General features: G+C 43.4%; 1 protein-coding gene and 1 long non-coding RNA gene across 3 annotated transcripts in view; one reads left to right on the plus strand and one right to left on the minus strand.

Moving 5' to 3' along the window:
- Window positions 1–26,009, plus strand: part of POM121C (POM121 transmembrane nucleoporin C) — a 43,966-nt gene that overhangs the window by 7,069 nt on the left and 10,888 nt on the right. Inside the window, exons 1-5 of one of the 2 annotated variants that reach the window (XM_086374508.1) lie at window positions 17,958–18,955; window positions 19,838–20,053; window positions 20,349–20,507; window positions 22,098–22,178; window positions 23,728–23,902. In XM_086374508.1, the coding sequence (XP_086230634.1) occupies window positions 18,390–18,955; window positions 19,838–20,053; window positions 20,349–20,507; window positions 22,098–22,178; window positions 23,728–23,902 (1,197 nt within the window). In that variant the 5' untranslated portion in view covers window positions 17,958–18,389. Of the gene's footprint in view, window positions 1–17,957; window positions 18,956–19,837; window positions 20,054–20,348; window positions 20,508–22,097; window positions 22,179–23,727; window positions 23,903–26,009 lie in introns of those variants that run through there. The other variant, XM_086374509.1, reaches the window with a different exon arrangement.
- LOC147344965 (uncharacterized) lies at window positions 8,720–18,306 on the minus strand. Its single transcript, XR_015154419.1, has 2 exons — window positions 16,586–18,306; window positions 8,720–9,013 (listed from the first exon to the last, which is right to left on the minus strand). It is a non-coding gene; the product is annotated as an uncharacterized LOC147344965 (long non-coding RNA).

Below are 26,009 nucleotides of genomic sequence, written 5' to 3' on the forward strand. Positions count from 1 at the left end.
GCAACCAAAAACAAAAAAAAAGTAAAACTGGTTTCTTGGTAAGTTTTAGAGCATAACTTCTCATTTTAATAACAATACACTTGTTCCTGTGTGATGAAAAATCCTACCGGTTTTGTGTATTATGTCTCATGGTCCCATACTGCAGCAGCTAAAACTTAAGTTTTAGGCTAAAACTTAAAACTTAAGTTTAAGGCTAAAAGTTAACTCCAGTATACAACCCAGACCTTCTTCCTAAAGAGCTCTGTTGTTCAGCCCTGCTGCCTTTGTACTCTGGCTTATGAGACCTCCTCCAGTCTTCTTCCTCATTCTGTCTATCCATTTGGGCCCTCTCCTCCAGTTTGCTAGCCTCAGCCTTTCAACCCTCGCTGAACTTACAGTAGGACTGTTGGGAAGATTAAATAGACCGATACATGTCAAGCAGTGAGAGCAGCAGCTGGCACAGAATAAGTGGTCCTGACATCATAGTAGTGGTTGTTATACCCTCAATTTTGGCATAGCCTCAGGTTTAGGTAAAAGAAACCCCAGCTGTCTGTGGTCTACCACCAAAGTAGGAAAGTCAGATTCTTGTCAGCTTCAGTTTAAAGATGAAATTGACTCATGCAAACATTTACTGAATGCTCACCATGTTGAGTATTGTGAACAAGACACAATGTCTGTCTTCAAAGAGTCCAGAGACTATAGAGTAGGGAGTAATGTATATGTGAATGAGCACAATTAAGTAAATAAATGCAATGTAAATAGTCCGTGCAAGATAGTGGGGACACCAGGGTGGTAGTGGCCGTATCTTTGGGACTAAGGAAGGGTTCACGGAGGTGGTAACACTTAGGGTGAATCTTAGAAAATAAGTAGTTTTTCCCCTGAGGAGTAAACGCATTTCCTACAGAAGCAGGAGGAACAGAATTTCAGACACTTGAATCAGTCTGGCAGGCAGTTTAGTACTCACATAATTTGTCGTGTGTCTACCTTTGGATTGAAATTGTACGTTTAGAGAAGCATACGAGCCAGACTCTAACCTGAATTTCAAGGTCCCTCATGATCTAGTCCCTACTTTCTAGGTTTTTTTTTTCATCTCCTCCATTTTTTCTCCCAATTTACGTGTAGTTGATTTACAGTGTGTGTGAGTTTCAGATGTACAGCAAAGTGATTCAGTGATACATATACATATATTCTTTCTCAGATTCTATTTCAGGTAGTCCCCCGTGCTATACAGTAGGTCCTTACTGGTTATCTATTTTGTATATATCTAGCGTTTTCTCTTGGCATTGGCATACAGATGTTTATAATTTTGTCTGATATAATGTGTTAATACCTGCACAGTGATCCACAGTATCCACTCTCTTATTTTTGATTAATTGATTGATTTTGGCTGTGCTGAGTCTTTGTTGCTGCATGAGGGCTTTCTCCAGTTTCAGCAAGCCATGGCTACTCCTTGTTGCTGTGCCCAGGCTCCTTATTTCGTTGGCTTCTGTTGCTGCAGAGCAGAGGTTCAGTAGCTGTGGTGTACAGGTCTAGTTGCTCCGCAGCATGTATGTGGGATCCTCCCAGGGATTGAACTCACGTCCTCTGCATTGGCAGGTGGATTCTTAACCACTGCACCACCGGGGAAGTCCCATAGTATCCATGGGATCTGTGGATCTTAACACACCTTTTAGATCTGACTCTTGAGACAAGACCAGCAAGGGAGACACATTGAATCCAAAGTATAAAATGAGAAAGAAAAAAAATTCAGTCATTAACCTGAATTGAGGTCGAGGGAAAAGAGTACAGGGCAGCAGATGTTTATGTGATAGCAACTTAGGTTGTTAACTGTAGCCTTGCAGGGTCGCCCCACCTCCACTGTGTTGCTGACACGTCCTGTGCAGTTTCCTTTTATCCACAGCTGCCTCGGGCTTAATTATTTCTCCAGACTTTCCTTATTTTATCTGGATGAGAGTTAGGCAGATTCAATTTTATCTTCCATGCAGGGACTGCTGGGGCAGGATGTCTACTAAACTACGGAGCTTTCCCCCACTTTGACCAGTTTGGGAACAGCCATTGCCTGCTCTGTCCTCTCCAGTCTCTCTTTTCCTGAGCATTGCTGACTGGAGGCTGCTCCTGTTCTCAGGGGTCCAGCACGGAGGACGTGAGCCAGGCCACTCGGTGTCTCCCGTCTGGACCCTCCCCTGCAGCACTTTTCTCTCGCCTTCCACGCTCTTGTCACATGAACATGCAGCATTCAAGTGCACCAGCCTCTCTTTGGACTGCAGCCATTACACCTGTTGATTCCTCTACCTAAAGCTCTTCCCAAGGCTCCTCTTAGCCCTTCACCCCCTCAGCCAAAGACAAGACTGCCTCACAGAGGCCTTTGCTGACTGACCCTGTCAGCTGTTATACCCCATCCTGTGCTATCACGACAGCCGGTGGCAGATCAAGTTTTCTGAAGATGGCCACAGAAACGTTTCCCATCACACGTGCTCATCTGACTATGTAACCTTACAGCTTCTTCCATTGAGTGGTGGGAGGTCTGTCTCTGCCTCTTAAACCTGTGCATATCTCAGTGATTGCCTTGACCAAGTAAAGTAGGACAGAAGTGACTATGTTAATTCCCAGGCTAGGTCATCAAAACGCTGTGCACTTCCACCTTTCTCTCTGGGAACGGTGGCTCTCAGAACTAAGCTGCCATACTCCAAGGAAGCACACAGTAATCCACATGGAGACCCAGCACGGAGAAGAAAAGTGTACGTGTTCCCGGCCCGTAATTCAGCAGATGTCCCAGCTGACAGCTGTTAGCAATGTGAGTGAAGAGGCATCTAAGTGACGCCAGCCTCCTACCATTGGTCATTCCTAGCCTTTGGGCCTTCCTAGTTGACCTTTCAAATACTGAGTAGCAGAAACAAACCAGTCCACTAGCATCAAAGAATCTCTGAGGATAATGATTGGTTTTCGCCACTGCACTTTTGGTGGGGGGGCTGCACTTGTCTTTGTTGCTGTGCCCAGGCTTTCTCTGGTTGCGGCGAGCGGGGGCTACTCTCTAGTTGTGGTGTGTGGGCTTTTCTTTGTTGTGAAGCACGGGCTTCAGGAGTTATGGCACATGGGCTGTCGTCCTGTGGTACGTGGGGATTCCTGGACTAGGGATTGAACCGGTGTGCCCTGCATTGGCAGGCAGATTCTTAACCACTGGACCACCAGCGAACTCCGCCACTGCATTCTTTATTGGTTTCTTATACTATTAATAATCGAAACAGTCTTTACTATTGAATAATTTGGTACTTTCACTGCTTTTCTACTTAATGTCTGACTTCTTTGTTAAACTACATCCTCCTTGAGGGCTGGTACCATGTCTGTGGTCCGCATTGCTGTATACTGGGTAGCACAGAGCAGGTAGGGGGTGCACAGTAAATGGTGAACTAACAACTGGAAGGGATGCATGTCTTCTCTTAATGTGGTAGACACCAGGCACGTGTTCCTACCCCCAGAACCGCTTCTGGCCTGCGGTTCTGTGCTTACCAGGTTATCTCCATCCCTCGCAGGCATCCCCTCTCTCTCCCCACCCTGACTCATCTGTTAGTGAGAGGCGCACCACACTAACAGTGTGTTGTCTCCACCATGTTTCTAACTTGCCAGCGGTGCCTATAACTGTTCATGCCACCTCTGCAGGCGGAAGGGTGGGAAGGGTGAAAAACAGGAGGCCAGGAGTTCCAGAGACAAACTGGACACATTTTAAAATTCTGTTGAGAGAAGAAATACACATCTTGGGTAGTTTGGTGTTTTGTCCTTAATGACAGTTCTTCACTGACAGTATTAGATTGTTGGAGTTAATAATCCACTGGGGACAAGCTTCAGGCTGCCCTCTAGTGGGAAGCAGCACAATAGAGTCCTCTTTTGGCTCAGATGGTAAAGAATCTGCCTGCAATGCAGGAGACCAGGGTTCTATCCCCAGGTGGGAAGATCCCCTGGCGAAGGGAATGGCAACCCACTTCAGTGTTCCTGCATGGAGAATTCCGTGGGCAGAGGAGCCTGGTGGGCTTCAGTCCACAGAGTCGCAGAGTCAGACACAAATGAGTGACTAACACTGTCACTTTCATAGCGCGTTACACCCTAGGCAACCTGGACCTCTGCAATGAAGAAACTCAGTGTAGGAACCAGCTGTCTTGTTGGCTGTGTATCATTAGCACTTATGATATTACCTGGCATTTAGTATAGGAGCTCAGCTAATACTTATTGAACAGACTAACCAACATGTACTGTTCATGAGCACTAGCACGTTTCTTGAGAACCTACTATGTTTAAGACACCAACACAAGCACTGTAGGTTATGCAGATCACAGCCGGGTAGTAAATATTTTAGGTTTAGAGGCCATATGGTCTCTATTACAACTATTCAACTCTGCTCTTGGGGTGGAAAAGCAGCTACAGACAATAGAAAATCTAATGAGTGTGTCTTAGTTCCAGTGAAACTTGATTTTTAATGATTAGTTTACAGTACAAATGTTGATGTGAGACACAAGATTAAGGCCTAAAAGGCATTGTGGCTTCCCCCCTTCCTTGCTCTGGATTAATTGTTCTGTGGGAAGCCAGCTGCCATGTGATGAGGACACTTAAACAGCCCTGTGGAGAGGTCCATGTAGTGAGAAAATGAGGCCTTCTGCCAACAGCTGGCAGGGAACTGAGGCCTCCTCCAAATAACCAGGCAGTGAGCTGTCTTGGAAGCAGACCCTACACATGACAGCATAATGTCTTGACTGCCACCTCATGAAAGATCCGGAGCCAGAACCCCCACTTAAGCCACTCCCAAATTTCTGGCTCTGTAAGATAAGAAAGGTTTGTTGAGTTAAGCTACTTAGTTCAGGTCAGTTCAGTTCAGTCGCTCAGTTGTGTCCGACTCTTTGCGACCCCATGAATTGCAGCACGCCAGGCCTCCCTGTCCATCACCAACTCCTGGAGTTCACTCAAACTCACGTCCATTGAGTCAGTGATGCCATCCAGCCATCTCTACTTAATTGTGGGGTAATTTGTTATGCAGTAATAGATAACAAATACATTCCAGCATCTTTCCCATTGAATTACAGTGGTGCCAGTATAGAACACTGGTTGACCACATGTATGCTAGTCTTTCTGGATTCTCTCTTCTGTTCCATTAACCTGTACGTCTATGTTCATGTCAACATACTGTCTTGATTACTATAACTTTTGCTGTAAGTCTTGAAGTCAGATAGTATAAGACGTCCAATTTAATTATTTGTCAGTTGAGTTGACTGAGCTATTCTGGGTTCTTTGCACAGCCATATAAATTTTAAACCACTTTATCAATTTCTAGTTAAAAACCTGACATTTTCATTGGGATTGCACTGAATCTATAGATCAATATGAGCTCTAAAAATTATTTGCAGATTTAGTGTAATGTTTTAGTATTGAAGTCTTGCATATATTTTGTTACATTTAAATTTATCTGTAAATATTTCCCACTCCAGTATTCTTGCCTGCAGAATTCCATGGACAGAGGAGCCTGGCAAGCTCCAGTCCATGGAATTACAAAGAGCTGGATACAACTGAGCAACTAATACAGACTGTTTTAAATTATTATCAAATGTTGGCAATATTCTATGTGCCGTATCCTTGTAGCAGTTTGTACCTACATAGTAGTTTGTTAATCTCCTACCCCGTCCTGCTCCTCTTCCCACTGGTAACCAGTAGTTTGTTCTCTATTATCTCTGAGTCTGTTTCTGTTTTTGTCAGGTATTTTCTGAGTGTGCATCTTGCTCTGGGCATTCTCGTAGCCTTCTAAATATTCTATTATACATAGATGATTATAAATGCCCTGCTTACCCAAAGAAACTCTACCCAGCTTTTCCTCCCAGACTTTAGGTAGCCTGCTTTAGTCTGTTATGAGGGTTGCCATAACAAAATATCATGGACTGAGTGGTATACACAGCAGAAATTTGTTTTCTCACAGATCTAGATGATGGAAGTCCAAGACCAAAGTGTTGGTACGGCTGGTTTTTCCTGAGTCCTCGCTTCTTGGTTTACAGATGACCACCTTCCTGTATATTCCTGTGGCCTTTTCTCTGCATCTCTGGTGTCTCTACCTCTTCTTATAAGGACACTAGTCATATTGGACTGGGCCCCACTCCTATAACCTCTTTTAACCTTAATTAATCTTTAAAGGCCCAATGGGAATTAGGGTTCAGTATTTACATTTTGGGAGAACACACTTCAGTCCGTAACAGTAGTCCACTGTTTATCTCAACAGTAGTCTTTTGCCCCAGGCATCTGTGGTTTACTTACCCTGTGATATTTTCAAGCAATGTCCACTTGCTTTTCTGGCCTAAGTGAGTTCCAAGTTGAGCAGAAGAGAAAAAGTGCATGCATAATTCCTTCAGGTAGTTCCCATTACAGGTTAGAGCAGAAATATAGGATAATTTGCAAATAAGATCTCTGCTGCCTATGAAACAGGGACCAGATTCCCACACTGGGAATGCAGGTTTCTATCTTCCTGATTGCTGCCAAGCTGGAGAGTGGGTGGGAGAAAACAAAGTAAAAATGCCACAAAGCTTTCCACCACTTTAAAATGGCTGTTTTATTGACTTAGCGTTTGTTTGGTTTTTGTAAATCTTTGATTGTTTTCCAGAGTTCTTTTTTTTTTTTTTTTCCCCAGAGTTCTGATAAAGTTATTTCTAACAGTTACTGCTCTGTTTTTTGATGTCTATGTGAGAGGATGGGAGCTTGAAGATGCCGCCTCTGCTATTTTGCTTATGTCAATCTTATGTTTTTAAAAGATTTAAATAACGAGAAAAAAAGTCATAAAAATTTACCTATGTTACCATTTCTGATGCTCTCCGCTCCTTCATGTAGATCTAGATTTCCATATGGGATAATTTTCCTTGGGCCTGAAGGACATTCTTTAACATTTCTTATAGTTGGTCTAGTGGTGATGAAGATATTAAAAGATATTTTTCACTGGGATATAATTTTAATTTTCTTTCAGTACTTTAAAGTTATTACTCTACTTTCTTCTCTCACTTGCATTGTTTTCAACAAGAAATTTGGTATCATCTTTATCTTTGTTCCTCAGAAACATTCTTTTTTCTTTAGAATTTTATCTGTATTGCTCGTTTTGACAGTTTGACTTTGATGTGACTTGTTATAGTTTTCTTTATATTTCTTGTACTTGGGATTGAGCTTCAGAATTGTGGGTTTTTTAAAATTTTTTTTTACTGTGTTTGGAAAGTTTGGGGCCATTATTTCTTCTCATACTTTTCTATATGGGAGGCCTGGAGTGCTGCGATTCATGGGGTCGCAAAGAGGCGGACACAACTGAGCGACTGATCTGATCTTATCTGATACTTTTCAAATATTTGAAATGTAATTATATTAATGACTTCTTTATTCTTTTTTGGCTACACTGGGTCTTCGTTGCTGCTCGCAGGCTTTCTCCAGTCGAGAGCGAAGGCTGCTGTTTGCTGGAGGACTTGGGCTCCTCACTGTGTGGCCTCTCTCGTCGTGGAGCATGGCCTCTGGGTGCTCAGGCTTAGTACTTATAGCAGTAGTTGCCGCGTGCGGGCTCAGTATTTGCAGCTCGTGGGCTCGAGAGCATGGGCTGCAAGAGCTTAGTTGCCCCACAGCCCGTGGGATCTTCCCGAACCAAGGATTGAACCCACGTCCCCTGCATTGGGGACTGGACTTCCCCAAGCACTGGACTTCCAGGGAAGTCCCTAAGGTAACTTTTAATGTCATTCTTTGCTAGTTTTAACCTCTGTGACCGTTCTGGGTCAGTTTTGCTTATTCTCCTTCTGACAGGTCATGTTTCCCTGCTTGTTTGTATGCCTGGTAATCTTTGGATGTCAGGCACTGTGAAGTTTGCCTTGTGAAGTTCTGGTCACTTTTTATTCCTGTAAGTTTTCTTGAACTTTGTTTTGGGATGCAGTTAAAGTCCTTGGAAAAGTTTGATTCTTTCAGACTTTGCTTTTTGATCTATTAAGTAGGTTGAGAGCAGTGTTCAGTCAAAGGAGGATCGTTTCCTCTGTTGAGGTAGCAGTGCCTTCCTGAGTACTCTACCCAGGGTCCTGGGAATTATGCTTTTCCCAGTCTGGCCAGGGGAATAGATACCTTTCCTAGCCATTTTTTAGTGCCAGATCCTGTTTCCTCTAATGCTTTTTCTTTGGCTTTGGGTAATCTCCTCATAAACATATACTAATGAGTACTGTGCTGAATACTCAAGGAGAAACCTCTGTAGACCTCTGGGATCCTGTTACAGTTCTCTTCTCTCTGGTATTCTTTTATTATTTTCTCTGAGCTACTTGGCATATGGGATCTTAGTTCCCCAACCATGGATCAAACCCATGCCCCCTACATTGGAAGCAGTCTTAACCACTGGACCACCTGGGAAGTCCCTGGAATTCTGTCTTTTAAACTTTACTGCTTTGGTAAACTCTTAGCTCCGTCACCTCCATTTCAGATAGGCAGGGAACTGACAACAGCCCAATAGACTCCCTGAATCCTTTCTACTGTTTCAACTGGATGCCAAGGGTGTTAAAATGCCTTTACAGGATGCCTCCACTTTGGCATGGCCACAACTCCCTTGACAATGTTCTTATCCAAGGACTGCTCTAACTCTGGTATCTCTGTTCCAATCTTAGCCCCATATAGTACCCACTTTCTAGTGAGCATCGGGTTGTCTCACTCTGCATATACAGCCTGGCTGTATTATACAGGGTTCTCCAGAGAAACAGAGCCAATAAACTAGAGATAAACACACATATTTATTATTACTAGGAAGAATTAGGAATTGGTTCATGTCATTATAGAAAACTGAGAAATTCCAAGATCTGTAGTCAGCAAGCTGGAGACCCAGGAGAGCTGATGGTGTAGTTCAGTCCAAGAAGCAGAAGAGCCAGTAGTTGGAATTCTAGTCCAAATCCAAGTCTGAAAGCAGGAAAAGACTGATGTCCCAGCTCAAAGACAGGCAGAGAGAATTCTTTCTCATCCCTTTTGTTCTATTCAGACCTTCGGTGGTGGATTGGTCGAGGCCCACCCACTGTGGAAAGAGCAATCTCTTTACACTGTTCATCTCATCCAGAAACACTCCCATAGACACACTGAAAAATGATGTTTAACAAAACATCCGGGCACCCCATAGTACAGTCAAGTGGAGACAAAATTAACCACCACACCAGCATTCAGCCATAGATCTGTGGGGGTCCCACTCCCTGTCTGCATGGCACCCTCCTTTTTCTTGCTCTGCCCAATGGTTTCCAGCCATTTCAGTTGTTTCAAAGTCTGGCCCCTGCCTCCTGAGCCCAGTGGCTTCTCCCTATCCTGCTTAGACTCTAGCTCTCTGCAATAGTTGGAGAAACTGTCCCCAGGTAGAGGAGCTAGATCTGGGGGACTCACCTTATGAGTTTCTGCTCAGGGATCAGCTTTGTGCTTTCTGTTGTCCCCTGTCTGAAAACAGTTGCCTCAAAAATTGTGCCCATTTGTGTAGTTGTCTATGGTAGGAGGACTATTGTATCACTTAATCACAGTCAGATAGGTGGTTAATTTCCAACTGTTTTTTATAGTATTTTGTTATATGAATTACACCACTATTCATCTGTTCTTGTGTTGGTCTACATTAGACATTTGGACGTATTCAAATAGTCAGTTATACAAATGATGCCGCAGTAACTATCTTTGTACCCAGAAATGGAATTGCAGGGCTACGAGATACATTATTTCTTCAACTTTTTGTGATACTGCCAAACTGCTCTCCAAATTATATTGTTTTACATATCCGCATATAGCACACAGATTCCGTTTGTTGCACATCCTTGCCAAAACTGGATCTTGTTGAACTATTACATTTTTCTACTTTTGCAAATAAATGCCAGATGTTACCTTGTTACCCTGATGAGCGTGTATGAGTGCTAAGTTGCTTCAGTCACGTCTGACTCTGTGGGACCCTATGGACTGTAGCCTCCAGGCTCCTCTGTCCATGGGGATTTTCCAGGCAAGAATACTGGGGTGGGTTGCCATGCCCTCCTCCAGCGGATCTTCCCAACCCAGGGACTGAACCCACGTCTCATGTCTCCTACATTGGCAGGTGGGTTCCTTACCACTAGTACCGCCTGGGAAGCCCTGTTACAGCAGTAAATCCTTCTTAAATTACCAGTAAGATTAAAAACATATATGTGTGTATGTACATACATATATATACACATATACATGTACGTATGTATATATTTATTATTGGCTATTTGGATTTCCTATTCAGTAAATTGCATTTGATATCACTGTCCTTCTAAACAATTGAGTCATCTTTTTGTTACTGATTCGTTCCTAATAAATTTTAGTTACCAATCCTTTTTTGGTTATATGAGTTAGAATCATGTTTTCCTAGTGGCTTAATATAGAAGTATTAAATTTTAATGTAGTTATATTCATCTGTATTTTATTAAATGATTTGTGCTTTGAGTGTGTTCATTTCTTTAACCTCCTAACACTGGGGTGCCCAGCGCTTGGGCCTTGAACCTCTTTATCCACATTAATTCCTAAGAAATCTTAGTCTTGTGGCATCTGTACACTACTGATGGCTTTTACCTCTCTGGAACACCACTAATACATGATAATTTAAAAGACCCTTGCCGAGCTATTAATAAATCCATCTTTCTTCTTCCCTTATCATTGAAGTTTCTGGAATGGGAAGTCTGTATCCACTGCCTCCATTTCCTCATCTTCTATCGACTGTTTAACCCACTGCAGCTTGGCTTTTGTCCCACTATTCCACCTATACTATTGAGCTTTTTTTTTTTTTTCTCTTTTCTTTTTTTGGCTATGCACTGCAATTTATAGGATCTTAGTTTCCCGACCATTGAAAGCACAGAGTCCTAACCACTGGACCTGCAGAGAATTCCCAGGATTTTTTCTTAAGTAACCCAGCCCACACTCTTTCCTTTTCAAATGAAGTTTTTATGGCATCACAGTATATTAAACAGATAGAAACAGAATTGCACAGGCTATGGGCTGGGAAGAAAACTGCTTGCTTTTCTCATGTCTCCACATTGCTCCACAGGCCTCTTTTCTGAGCCCCTCCAGTCTTTCCAGCCTCCCTGTTGCCCTAAACAGCCTAATCTCCAGCCATAACAAACTGTTTGCAGACTCTTGTGTCATACTCCTTTCCATCTCTGTGCTTCTGCAAAACACTTCTTCATCCTTCTTGAACCTGCTTTAATTTTTTAAGTCAGTTCTCTCAACTCAAGTAGCACCTCCCAACCCATCTTCCCCTTTATCATTCCTTCCCTTTGTATGCCTCTGTTATCACAGTTACCACAATGAATCATAACTTTCTATTTATACATTTTTCTTCTGAACTAAACCAGGGGCTTCTAAAGATGAGAGACCCTGTGTGATATACATTAATCTCTTTAATGTATATCAGTAATAGAATGAATAAATCAATGAATGAATGGCTGAGGAAGCTGAGCTAGGCCAAAGCCTGAATTGGCAGACCAAGTTTTTTTTTTAAACAGTTCTATTAAGATATAATTTAAATACCATACAATTCACAGGGCTGTGCAACATCACTATAATCTAATTTTTAAACATCTTTGTCACCCCCAAAACGAAACTCTACCCTTTAATATCACTCTCCATCCCCTTACCCGGTTCAGTTCAGTTCAGTCACTCAGTCGAGTCCGACTCTTTGCAACCCCATGAATCGCAGCACGCCAGGCCTCCCTATCCATCACCAACTTCTAGAGTTCACTCAGACTCACGTCCATTGAGTCAGTGATGCCATCCATCCATCTCATCCTCTGTCGTCCCCTTCTCTTCCTGCCCCCAATCCCTCCCAGCATCAGAGTCTTTTCCAGTGAGTCAACTCTTCGCATGAGGTAGCCAAAGTACTGGAGTTTCAGCTTTAGCATCATTCCTTCCAAAGAAATCCTAGGGCTGATCTCCTTCAGAATGGACTGGTTGGATCTCCTTGCAGTCCAAGGGACTCTCAAGAGTCTTCTCCAACACCACAGTTGAAAAGCATCAATTCTTCGGCACTCAGCCTTCTTCACACTCCAACTCTCACATCCATACATGACTACTGGAAAAACCATAGCCTTGACTAGACGAACCTTTGTTGGCAAAGTAATGTCTCTGCTTTTCATAACTTTCCTTCCAAAGAGTAAACGTCTTTTAATTTCATGGCTGCAGTCACCATCTGCAGTGATTTTGGAGCCCAAAAAAATAAAGTCTGACACTGTTTCCACTGTTTCCCCATCTATTTCCCATGAAGTGACGGGACTGGATGCCATGATCTTCATTTTCTGAATGTTGAGCTTTAAGTCAAATTTTTCACTCTCCACTTTCACTTTCATCAAGAGGCTTTTTAGTTCCTCTTCACTTTGCCATAAAGGTGGTGTCATCTGCATATCTGAGGTTATTGATATTTCTCCCGGCAATCTTGATTCCAGCTTGTGTTTCTTCCAGTCCAGCGTTTCTCATGATGTACTCTGCATAGAAGTTAAATAAGCAGGGTGACAATATACAGCCTTGACGTACTCCTTTTCCTATTTGGAACCAGTCTGTTGTTCCATGTCCAGTTCTAACTGTTGCTTCCTGACCTGCATACAGATTTCTCAAGAGGCAGGTCAGGTGGTCTGGTATTCCCATCTCTTTCAGAATTTTCCACAGTTTATTGTGATCCACACAGTCAAAGGCTTTGGCATAGTCAATAAAGCAGAAAGAGATGTTTTTCTGGAACTCTCTTGCTTTTTCCATGATCCAGCAGATGTTGGCAATTTGATCTCTGATTCCTCTGCCTTTTCTAAAACCAGCTTGAACATCTGGAAGTTCACGTATTGCTGAAGCCTGGCTTGGAGAATTTTGAGCATTACTTTACTAGCGCGTGAGATGAGTGCAATTGTGCGGTAGTTGGAGCATTCTTCAGTGTGTCTGCCCTCTGATGCCCTCTTGCAACACCTACTGTCTTACTTGGGTTTCTCTTACCTTGGGCGTGGGGTATCTCTTCACGGCTGCTCCAGCAAAGTGCAGCTGTTGCTCCTTACCCTGGACGAGGGGTATCTCCTCACTGCCTCCCTTCCTGACCTTTAACGTGGGATAGCTCCTCTAGGCTCTCCTGCATCTACGCAGCCACCGCTCCTTGGACATGGGGTAGCTCCTCCCGGCTGCCGCCCCTGGCGTTGGGCGTGGGGTAGCTCCTTTCGGCCGTTCCTGCACCGTCGCAGCCTGGCACTCTTGGCCGCTGCCCCTGACCTCGGACATGAGGTAACTCCTCTTGGCCCCCGCCCTTTGGGCATGGGGTCCTCTCGGCTTCTGCCCCTGACCTCGGATATGGGGTAGCTCCTCTCAGCCGCACTTTAGTGCGCCAGTCACAGCCAAAAACTAGTCAATCTAATCACACTAGGACCACAGCCTTGTCTAACTCAATGAAACTAAGCCATGCCTGTGGGGCAACCCAAGACAGGCGGGTCATGGTGGAGAGGTCTGACAGAATGTGGTCCACTGGAGAAGGGAATGGCAAACCACTTCAGTATTCTTGCCTTGAGAACCCCATGAACAGTATGAAAAGGCAAAATGATAGGATACTGAAAGAGGAACTCCCCAGGTCAGTAGGTGCCCAATATACTACTGGAGATCAGTGGAGAAATAACTCCAGAAAGAATGAAGGGATGGAGCCAAAGCAAAAACAATACCCAGCTGTGGATGTGACTGGTGATAGAAGCAAGGTCCGATGCTGTAAAGAGCAATATTGCATAGGAACCTGGAATGTCCGGTCCATGAATCAAGGCAAATTGGAAGTGGTCAAACAAGAGATGGCAAGAGTGAATGTCGACATTCTAGGAATCACCGAACTCAAATGGACTGGAATGGGTGAATTTAACTCAGATGACCATTATATCTACTACTGCGGGCAGGAATCCCTCAGAAGAAACGGACTGTAGCCATCGTGGTCAACAAAAGAGTCTGAAATGCAGTACTTGGATGCAATCTCAAAAACGACAGAATGATCTCTGTTTGTTGCCAAGGCAAACCATTCAATATCACAGTAATCCAAATCTATGCCCCAACCAGTAGCACTGAAGAAGCTGAAGTTGAATGGTTCTATGAAGACCTACAAGACCTTTTAGAACTAACACCCAAAAAAGACGTCCTTTTCATTATAGGGGACTGGAATGCAAAAGTAGGAAGTCAAGAAACACCTGGAGTAACAGGCAAATTTGGCCTTGGAATACGGAATGAAGCAGGGCAAAGACTAATAGAGTTTTGCCAAGAAAATGCACTGGTCATAGAAAATACCCTCTTCCAACAACACAAGAGAAGACTACACATGGACATCACCAGATGGTCAACACTGAAATCAGATTGATTATATTCTTTGCAGCCAAAGATGGAGAAGCTCTATACAGTCAACAAAAACAAGACCAGGAGCTGACTGTGGCTCAGATCATGAACTCCTTATTACCAAATTCAGACTTAAATTGAAGAAAGTAGGGAAAACCACTAGACCATTCAGGTATGACCTAAATCAAATCCCTTATGATTATACAGTGGAAGTGAGAAATAGATTTAAAGCCTAGATCTGATAGATAGAGTGCCTGATGAACTATGGAATGAGGTTCATGACATTGTACAAGAGACAGGGATCAAGACCATCCCCATGGAAAAGAAATGCGAAAAAGCAAAATGGTTGTCTGGGGAGGCCTTACAAATAGCTGTGAAAAGAGAAGCGAAAAGCAAAGGAGAAAAGGAAAGATATAAGCATCTAAATGCAGAGTTCCAAAGAATAGCAAGAAGAGATAAGAAAGCCTTCTTCAGCTATCAATGCAAAGAACTAGAGGAAAACAACAGAATGGGAAAGACTAGAGATCTCTTCAAGAAAATTAGAGATACCAAGGGAACATTTCATGCAAAGATGGGCTCGATAAAGGACAGAAATGGTATGGACCTAACAGAAGCAGAAGATATTAAGAAGAGGTGGCAAGAATACACCGAAGAACTGTACAAAAAAGATCTTCACATCCCAGATAATCATGATGGTGTGATCACTGACCTAGAGCCAGACATCCTGGAATGTGAAGTCAAGTGGGCCTTAGAAAGCATCACTACGAACAAAGCTAGTGGAGGTGATGGAATTCCAGTGGAGCTATTTCAAATCCTGAAAGATGATGCTGTGAAAGTGCTGCACTCAATATGCCAGCAAATTTGGAAAACTCAGCAGTGGCCACAAGACTAGAAAAGGTCAGTTTTCATTCTGATCCCAAAGAAAGGCAATGCCAAAGAATGCTCAAACTACCACAAAGTTGCACTCATCTCACACGCTAGTAAAGTAATGCTCAAAATTCTCCAAGCCAGGCTTCAGCAATATGTGAACTTGAACTTCCTGATGTTCAAGCTGGTTTTAGAAAAGGCAGAGGAACCAGAGATCAAATTGCCAACATCCGCTGGATCAGGGAAAAAGCAAGAGAGTTCCAGAAAAACATGTATTTCTGTTTTATTGACTATGCCAAAGCCTTTGACTGTGTGGATCACAATAAACCGTGGAAAATTCTGAAAGAGATGGGAATACCAGACCACCTGACCTGCCTCTTGAGAAATCTGTATGCAGGTCAGGAAGCAACAGTTAGAACTGGACATGGAACAACAGACTGGTTCCAAATAGGAAAAGGAGTACGTCAAGGCTGTATATTGTCACCCTGCTTATTTAACTTCTATGCAGAGTACATCATGAGAAACGCTGGACTAGAAGAAACACAAGCTGGAATCAAGATTGCCGGGAGAAATATCAATAACCTCAGATATGCAGATGACACCACCCTTATGGCAGAAAGTGAAGAGGAACTAAAAAGCCTCTTGATGAAAGTGAAAGTGGAGAGTGAAAAATTTGGCTTAAAGCTCAACATTCAGAAAACGAAGATCATGGATGGCATCCAGTCCCATCACTTCATGGGAAATAGGGAAACAGTGTCAGACTTTATTTTTGGGGTCTCCAAAATCACTGCAGATGGTGACTGCGGCCATGAAATTAAAAGACACTCCTTGGAAGGCAAGTTATGTCCAACGTAGATAGCATATTCAGAAGCAGAGACATTACTTTGCCAACAAAGGTCCGTCTAGTCAAGGCTATGGTTTTTCCAGTAGTCATGTATGGATGTGAGAATTGGAGTGTGAAGAAGGCTGAGTGCCGAAGAATTGATGCTTTTGAACTGTGGTGTTGGAGAAGACTCTTGAGAGTCCCTTGGACTGCAAGGAGATCCAACCAGTCCATTCTGAAGGAGATCAGCCCTGGGATTTCTTTGGAAGGAATAATGCTAAAGCTGAAACTCCAGTACTTTGGCCTCCTCATGCGAAGAGTTGACTCATTGGAAAAGACTCTGATGCTGGGAGGGATTGGGGGCAGGAAGAGAAGGGGTAGACAGAGGATGAGATAGCTGGATGGCATCACTGACTCGATGGATGTGAGTCTGAGTGAACTCCGGGAGTTGGTGATGGACAGGGAGGCCTGGTGTGCTGCGATTCATAGGGTTGCAAAGAATCGGACACGATTGAGCAACTCAACTGAACGGAACTTGAGCATTCTTTGGCATTGCCTTTCTTTCGGATTGGAATGAAAACTGACCTTTTCCAGTCTTGTGGCCACTGCTGAGTTTTCCAAATTTGCTGGCATATTGAGTGCAGCACTTTCACAGCATCATCTTTCAGGATTTGAAATAGCTCCACTGGAATTCCATCACCTCCACTAGCTTTGTTCGTAGTGATGCTTTCTAAGACCCACTTGACTTCACATTCCAGGATGTCTGGCTCTAGGTCAGTGATCACACCATTGTAATTATCTTGGTCGTGAAGATCATTTTTGTGCAGTTCTTCTGTGTATTCCTGCCACCTCTTCTTAATATCTTCTGCTTCTGTTAGGTCCATACCATTTCTGTCCTTTATCGAGCCCATCTTTGCATGAAATGTTCCCTTGGTATCTCTAATTTTCTTGAAGAGATCTCTAGTCTTCCCCATTCTGTTGTTTTCCTCTATTTCTTTGCATTGGTCACTGAGGAAGGCTTTCTTGTCTCTTCTTGCTATTCTTTACCCAGTCCTCCACAAACACTAATCTACTTTCTTAGGCCACCAAACTTAACACAGTTAAATTGATCACAAATCCTAAGGATGATGGGAAATTTGGTAGGTAATTGCCCCAATTTATGGGGCTTCCCTGGTGGCTCAGATGGTAAAGAATCAGCCTGCAATGCAGGATACCCATGGATTGAGGAGGCTGATTGGCTTTGGTCCATGGACTCCCAGAGAGTTGGACACAACACTTTAATTAATTTTGTCCCCATTTATAAATGTGTACTGCAGAAACGCAAACTTATTTTATTACAGCTTCAGGTCTGATCTGCAGTTTATTAGACTTTTAGCCAGTTCAATCGAGAATTTACTAGTACTGCGTGTGTGCTCAGTCGTGTCCGACTCTATGAGACCCCATGGACTGTAGCCTGCCAGACTCCTCCGTCCATGGGTTTTCCAGTCAGGAATACTGGAGTGGGTTGCCATTTCCTCCTCCAGGGAATCTTCCTGACCCAGGGATAGAACCCTCGTCTCTTGCATTGCAGGCGGATTCTTTACCAATGAGCCGTCAGGGAAGCCCTTTTATTGGTACTATCCTATGCTATGCTAAGTCACTTCAGTCGTGTCCAACTCTGTGTGACCCCATAGACGGCAGCCACCAGGCTCCACCGTCCCTGAGATTCTCCAGGCAAGAACACTGGAGTGGGTTGCCATTTCCTTCTCCAATGCATGAAAGTGAAAAGTGAAAGCGAAGTCGCTCAGTCGTGTCCGACTCCTAGCGACCCCATGGACTGCAGCCCACCAGGCTTCTCCATCCATGGGACTCTCCAGGCAACAGTACTGGAGTGGGGTGCCATTGCCTTCTCCTTATTGGTACTAGATCCACCTTTAAGGAGGATGGTGAATGTTGGCCTTGCTTCTTTTTATTGCTGTTAAAGTCAACTCCCTTTAGCAGTTTATACTTTGGCATAAAACAGAGTAACTCAAAAAACTCTCAACCTCAGATAGCACTTGTGAAGAGTGGCTGATAATCTCTTATAGGGTGTTTAACTTTCTAGGAAATAAACATTACGTGAGTAGTCGTTTTCCGGCGCTTTTATTCTTAACGTGATTCTTCCGAAAGGCTCATCTCTGGCTGGGTGCTGTGCGGATAGGCGGGAGACGTCCAGAATCAGAACTCGCTGTAGCGCCAGGCGGCGTTTTCTGAAACTGGTCGGGTCTAGCGCGTTGCCAAGCAGTAGCGTTTCCCGTCGCAGTCGCGCGTCCGCGTCGCGTGCGCAGTGACGTAGTCGGCGCGCGGCGACGCGGCGCGCGGCGCGGTGCACGCTGGGATATTTAAGTCTTCTCCGCGGCGCGGAGCCGCGATGTCTCCGGCGGCTGCGGCGGCTGGAGGAGGCAACCGACGGCGGCCGATAGCGAGTGTCAGGGAGGGCCGCGGCTGGGGCTGTGGCCGGCCGGCCGGGGCGGCGCTTCTCGGCCTGTCGCTGCTCGGCCTCGTGCTGTACCTGGTGCCGGCGGCGGCTGCCCTGGCCTGGCTGGCTGTGGGGGCTACTGCGGCCTGGTGGGGACTGAGCCGCGAGCCCCGAGGTTCGCGCGCGCTCTCCTCGCTCGTTTGGAACGCGCGGCGTCAGCGAACACTGCTCGCCTCGCCTCCTGCCAAATCGGCAGCAAACGGAAATCTCTTAGAGCCGCGGAGCCCGCTCGAAGGACCCGACCCCGCTGAACTGCTCCTCATGGGCAGTTACCTGGGCAAGCCCGGCCCCCCGCAGCCTGCCCCCGCCCCGGAGGCCAGGGACCTGCGGGAGAGGCCGGGCCGCCGCCCTCCCGTCCGCACCGCGTCGCCGGCTCCGTCGGCGCATCCCCAGCGTGTTCAAGTTCACCCTTCCCTTCCCACTTCTCTTCTCCGACCCTCCAGGAGGCCTTCCTACCGGTAAGATAACCCTGATCTTACCCACAGCCTCTCCTCTGTTGCCTGGCTTTGAGTTGAGGACTTGACTTTTAAATCCGATTTTCTTTTCCGTTAAGTCCAAAGTGGATTCTGTGTCGTTTTGTCCTCTTAGTCACCCTGATGCGTGTCTACTCACTCCTGTCCGCCTTTACCTTTGGAATGAGATGTAATGCCACAGTGGTTCCCTTCCTTTCAGTTCTTAAAACCATATGAATTTTCATGCAGTATAGATTTAGCAGAATACTTGATAAACAATTAACTATCCCTGTCTCTCGTGAAAATATATTTATTTTTCAAGTGTAGTTAAAAATGATTTGTTAGATCCATACCCCCCCCCCGCTTTAGATCACTAATTGAAATTCTGTGGTTTAGCCAAGATCAAAGAGGTGTTCCCAGGAAACATCTCTTTGATGAATAAAAGTTGATAAAGATGATTCAGAAGAATACAAAAATTTGATGAAAATACTAGTCATGAAAGGTACATTTAGTTGAGAAGATGAACATTTAGGTGTTTAAAATGTTTGACTTTGAGTATATATCACTGACATTGCATAAAAGATTGAAGCATCTTGAAAAGTTCCTCCCTGCGTCCCACACTTTTCTTCCATTGTAATTTACTTGTGTGGGCAAGGTTTTCAATTTCCCTCTCCAATTGTTGGAAGTCCTAGTAGGGACAGCTGTTACGCAGCTGTCACTTTCTGCCCTTAGATGAAACGAGGGAAAGTTGCCATGAACATACTGTGTGTTCTGTGTTGCCTAAAAAGTTTAAAGCGTCTGAAAAATATCTGAACCCACATGGTTCTTCAATCATTTAAATTTTCTCATGTTTCTTCAAGTTTCTTTGGTATCTCCCATTCTCCACAGGGACTGTGGGACTTTATCACATCGGTTTGTAGTAACACCTCGAAGGCGCTATCCAATCCAGCAGGCCCAGTATTCCTTGCTGGGGGTGCTTCCCACAGTATGCTGGAATGGTTGTCACAAGAAGACTGTGCTGTCTGCTCGTAATTCCAGAATGGTGTGCAGCCCCGTGACAGTGAGGATTGCGCCTCCGGATAGCAAGCTGGCTCGTTCTCCAGTGTGAGTGTTGTCAAACGTCTGTATTTCCTTTATTCTTTTCCGGTTATTTCTCTGACAAAGGAGAAAGAGAAATAGCTGCTTATTTGAATGAGAAATCCCAGATTCTAGTAATTGAACCATCTTTTGGTTTCGTTTGCCTTAGACTGTATCTTTGATTGCCTAGGGTGATTTCTGTGAGTGTGTAAAATTATACTTTTGTTTACTGGTTAGCTTCTGATGTCCAGTGACTGAACTCTGTGCTGTGTGGCTTGGTAATTAGAATACCTTGATGTTGGAATCGTGTCTTTCATTCCAGACCAGAACAGATGATCAACTCAACACTGTCTTCACCGTCGACCAGTGCCCCAGATCCGTGTGCGAAGGAGACTGTGCTGAATGCCCTCAAAGAGAGAAAGAAGAGGACAGTAGGGGAGGAAGACCAAATGTCTGCTGATGGCCAGGAAAATAAAAGAAGGTAACAGGACCAGCAGAGTAATTAACAGGCTTCTCCCATGGGCTTCCAGGTTTTGTTGAAATATAGGGTCACTCTCCAGAGATACACAAACCAGCTCCAGTTTGTGACCCTTAATAGATTCCCTTCTTTGGTTTTCATAGAAGTGGTTGATAATAAGGTCTTAAATTAGTGCTGTTCATTTTCTGAGACACATGTTAGATAAATTTTGTAGTTTGCTTTTTCCGTAAGTACTAGAGATAAGCCGGCAACTATCAGCCAGGTTAACCTTGTGCTTTTGATACAAACCAGTTAAACTTTATTTTTGAGAGCGCATGCTTGCAGTCTTCCCCTCAGAGTCTCCTGGTGTTTAATTATTTGGGTAACCACCAATTTCACTGTTGTAATTGTGCTGAGGGGAATGCTTGGCAAACAGAAGTGAGGACTAGAGTATGGTAGATATGTCAGTAATGGGACTAAAACCACCTTCATTATTTGCTTTTCTGTATGGACGATGCAGTAAACAGTTTATTAAGGCTTTAACAGGCTTTGCAAGGAGTCAGTTAAGGATTCCAGTCGTTTTTTTAGTTCAGTAAATGGAGCACCCACTATATGTCAGAGCCTATTCCAGGTACAGTAGATAGAGCTTTGAACAAGATAGAGTCCTCATGGGTTTGAGAGAGACCAGAGAAAAAGGATAATAAAAATAAACAAGGTAATCATAGATTATAAACAAGTAGAGATAAACAGAGGGTAGTGAGAAGGGGGCTTCTTTATATACGGTGGTCAAAGAAGTGTTCTCTAAGGAGACAGCAGCCTCACACTAAAAAATCATTGGCTCCATTACCTAGAGAAGATTGTTCATATCCTACAGGGTAAAAATTGGTCAGCTTTGATACTTCAGATAACAAAATTGAGTAGGGAAATATTAATGCAAGTGTATTTATGTCATAGAAAGATCAGGTAATGATGACTAGAAATAAATATGATTGGCATGTGAGCAGTTTGACCTAAAGTCAACTAGCTAAGCAGGAGTGGCAGGGGGTGAGGAGGTGTGGAGGTGGGAGAAGAAATAACTTTATGGTTCATCTAGGTTTCTCATGTTCTCCAGGGGGTAATTTTTCTTGACCCTAGTGAGCCTATACTTGAGGATTCTATATTACCTTTCCCATGATAGGAATAAGTGATAACTATGTGCACCATGCAAAGCCCTTCTATGTGATAGGTCAAGTTTTTCTTTAACAGACTTGTCATATTAACCTGTAGAGCACCACAGGAGTGTGGGTTGACCCCTAAAATGTTGTTTTTGTTTTTAATTTGGGTATGGTAGGATGGTAAATTTGTGATTCTGATACTTCGGTGAGAAATTAGCAAATAATTGAAACAACTTAATAGTTCAAAAGGTCTTGAAATATTTTCATATTTTGCTTACTGCCCTAAATCTTAGGATAAATTTAACTTTTGGAATCTTTGTGGTTGAAGCATCCCTCTTTTTGTCTCGCAGGGAACGTGCGCTCCATAGAAATAATATAAAGTCCCAAGAATATGGGAATATGATTTGGGGCCGGGGGAGAAGTAATTTCATTTAATTGAGAGTTTTTTGATTTGTCACAGACGCCATGATAGCAGTGGGAGCGGACATTCAGCGTTTGAGCCCCTTGTGGCCAATGGAGTCCCTGCTTCTTTTGTGCCTAAGTAAGTGAAAATCCGTGGATGAGATGTACACTGTTTGGAAAAGGGGCTTTATCAGAATTAATTGTCCCGTTGACTTTCTTCTTTGCTTTTGTATTGCTTTATTAATTCAGGTTCACATCTTTGAAATCAGAGAGGAACGTTTTGAGTAGCTTGCCACAATTATCTTCTAATTCCTTTTAATGTTTTTTCACTAGTATGGACAAAATATGCTAAAGCTAAGAGGGTTTATAAATATATTTAATAACCAAGTGTATGAACAGATGCTCACAAGGTTGGTGCAATGGATAAAATGCGATGATATGAAATTGAAGATAAAATATTACATCTCTACATTTGAGTTTAAATACATTTGAGAAAGAATTGATCCGCTTAATCTGAGCTAGTAGTATAGTATGGCTGCCCAGAAAGCTAATGTGCTCCTATCTATGCTGATAGAGCAGAAACTGACATGAGGCTGGGTAGTGACAGTCCTGCTTCTCTAACTTCTGCTTGGATTGTCAGTGGAGTGTATTTGGTTTGGTGTACTACACTGTAAGAGAGGATGTACACCAAAATCTTATGGGGTGGTGGACGAAGGTGTATAAATACTAGCCCAGAGATGAGCAATCTCAAGGAGAATAAGGAAATTTGGATATTGGTGGCTCAGAGGGTTAAAGCGTCTACCTACAATGCGGGAGACTGGGTTCAATCCCTGGGTTGGGAAGATCTCCTGGAGAAGGAAATGGCACCCCACTCCAGTACTTTTGTCTGGAAAATCCCATGGACAGAGGAACCTGGTAGGCTGTAGTCCATGGGGTCGCAAAGAGTCAGACACGACTGAGCAACTTCACTTTCACTTTAACTTCACTCCAAAAAATGGAAGGACTGTCAGGTCAAAAAAGAAAAACAACTTGCTCAGCACAACTCCAAGTAGTATCCATTGGCGAGTGTATCCAAGTTAGAGGGAAAAGCATTTTCATCCAGTATAAGAACAAACTGGTCTGTGGTTTGGTATCATAACAGAGATTGAATGGCTCTTCCATAGGAAAGAGGTATAGGGAATTTCTGTTTAGTTGAAAGTTTAGAAAAAATAGTTCATTCCTCTTAACTCTGATGTTTTTTTTTAAAGTTTTATCCAGTTATAATTGGCGGATAATCTGCCTGTTTAAAGTATACAGTTTGATAAGTTGTGACATGCATACAGCTGTGAAACCATCACGACAGTCAAGATAATGAACATACTGTCACTTCCAAAAATTTTCCTGTGTCCCTTAGTAATACCTCCTTTCAGCTTGCCCCGATCTCCAGGTGTCCGCTGATTTGTTTTCTGTCATATAGATTAGTGTGCATCTTCTAGAATGTTAGGCAGTGGACTCACACTTTTGATTTTTAAAATACTTGACTTTCTTTTCCTGACTGTCAGATATATTTAGCCAAATTGTTAATAATAAAATTAAGAGCATTTTTTTTAACTGATTTTTTTTTTAAAGAAAGATTCTATGTCCATGGACAAAACCTTAAAAAAATGTCTTTAATAATGCATCCAACTGTCTTCTCCCCTTCTTCTTAGGCCTGGGTCTCTGAAGAGAGGTCTTAATTCACAGAACTCAGATGATCACCTGAATAAGAGATCGCGCACCTCTTCTGTGAGCTCCTTGACAAGCAGCACGTGCACAGGCGGCATCCCCAGCTCCAGCCGCAACGCCATCGCCAGTTCCTACAGCTCCACGCGTGGTCTCTCTCAGGTACATTCACCCTGTGCTGTGGGAGACATGGGTTCCCAGCACTAATTAATCGATCAGCCAGTGTTCACTCCCACCTTCTACCATCAGATAGTGGTATTACCACTAACAGATACAAACACTCTAGTGATAACTACGGACCAGTGGAGCAGAATAGAAAGCTCTAAAAGTAGAGCAGTCGTGTGTGGGAACTGGGTACAAGACAGAGCTGTTACTGCAGATAAATGGGCGAGAGGTGCATAACTCAGTGGATGATACTAATTTTATCAACAGGTAGATCAAGTAGTCCAGATTGCATTGGACCATAAAAGAAATTTATCCTCTGGGCGTTGAGAATTTGATGAAATTTTTAAAATGTTATCATTCTCTTTTTTAGAAAGAGAATGTAGTATATAGCTTAGGGAACAGAGCAAGCTTTGCTACCACACAGATATCCAGATGTGGGTTCCAGTCTTGGCTCTGACAGTAGCTCTGGGGCTTTGGGCTAATCAGTATTTCTCATTTCTGAAGGATTATTGTAAAGACTGAAGGTAGTGTTTGAAAAGTACCCATTTCAGTGCCTGTTTAATAATCTATAGTAGCCAAGTAAAAAGAAAGCTTATTGTGGAGGAAGATTTTCGAGGGGAGAAAAATTTTGAGTTAAGTTAATCCAGAAGGCTCTTAGAGTGATGTAAATGAAAGATGAAGGTCTCAGTTGTAGGGATGCTAAAAGGACAATAACAGCCTTTACCTTGAGCACTTTCTCTGGGCCAGCCCCTCTACTAACCAAGCACTTTACATACACTTCCTCATGTAATCATGACAGCAGGCGTATTAAGTATACACTCATTATCCCTATTTTAAAAATCTTCTTATGTCAGATTTCAAACGTACACAAAAAGAAAATGCCATGACAGACCTCCATGTAGCTTTACTAGTTAACAGCATTTTGTCAATCATGTTCCATCAACCTCTGCCCCCCATTTGTTTTGCTGTTAACGTTTTAAAGTAAATTGAGGACTTCCCTGGTAGTCCAGTGGTTAAGAATTTGCCTGCCAATGCAGGGGACATGGGTTCAGTCCCTGGTTTGGGAAGATTCCACGTGCCGCAGGGCAACAAGTCCACACACCACAGCTAACGAGCCCTGCTCTGGAGCCCGCCAGCCACAGCTAGAGAAGTCACCACAAGGAGAAGCTTGTGCACTGCAGCAAGACGAGTCCTTCAGAGCAGCGAAGACCAGCACAGCAAAAATAAATGCACAGACATGAAGACAAGTTAAAATAAGCAAAAAACAACAAACTGCAAACATGTCATTTCAGCTATAGGTCCTTCAGTATATTTTTAGATTTTTTTTTCACATTAATAAGTACAATACCATTATTCCTCTTAAACGATTTATAATAGCTATTTAATATTAGCTAATATCACTTCACATTTAAATTGCACTTACAACCATAAACTGTCTTATTGCAGTTACACTGTTTGAATCAGGGACCAAAAACCAATTGATGACATTTGGTTCATATTTCTCTTAGGCTCTTTTAATCTATACTACTACTGTTACTATTTTTTTTTTTTCATGCTTTTGAAAAAAGTAGATGGTTTTGTTCTGTAGGATTTCCCATATTTTGGATTAAGTTTGCATCATCATGGTGTCATTTTAACTTACACTCTATCCCCTGTTTTCCGAGGCTTAATTACATATAAGTTCAGTTAATTTGGCAGAATATTGCACAGGTGGTACTGTGTACTTCGATTTTTTTCTTTTTTTTGGTACTGTGTACTTTGGGTTAGGGTTTCCCAGGTGGCTCAGTGCTAAAGAATCTGCCTGTCAATGCAGGATACCCCAGAGACATGGGTTCAATCCCTGGGTCAGGAAGATCCTGGATCAGGAGGAGGAGATGGCAACCCACTCCAGTGTTCTTGCTTGGAAAATCCCAGGAAAAGAGGAACCTGGGGGGCTACAGTCCATGGGGGTCACAAAGAGTCAGAGATGACTGACTAACCACACACACACGTATTTTGGATTGCATCTTGTCAGGAATAGATGAAGTCTGGTGGTTTCCTTTTTGATGTTAGTATCAGTCTGTGGGTATTGCCACTCTAGTCTGTTTTAGAAGGTTTAGCAGGT

This window comes from Bos grunniens, chromosome 25, assembly GCF_055505025.1.
Source record: "Bos grunniens cultivar Pamir isolate PY7600 chromosome 25, Bosgru_T2T1.0, whole genome shotgun sequence".
Taxonomy (NCBI): Eukaryota; Metazoa; Chordata; class Mammalia; order Artiodactyla; family Bovidae; genus Bos; species Bos grunniens.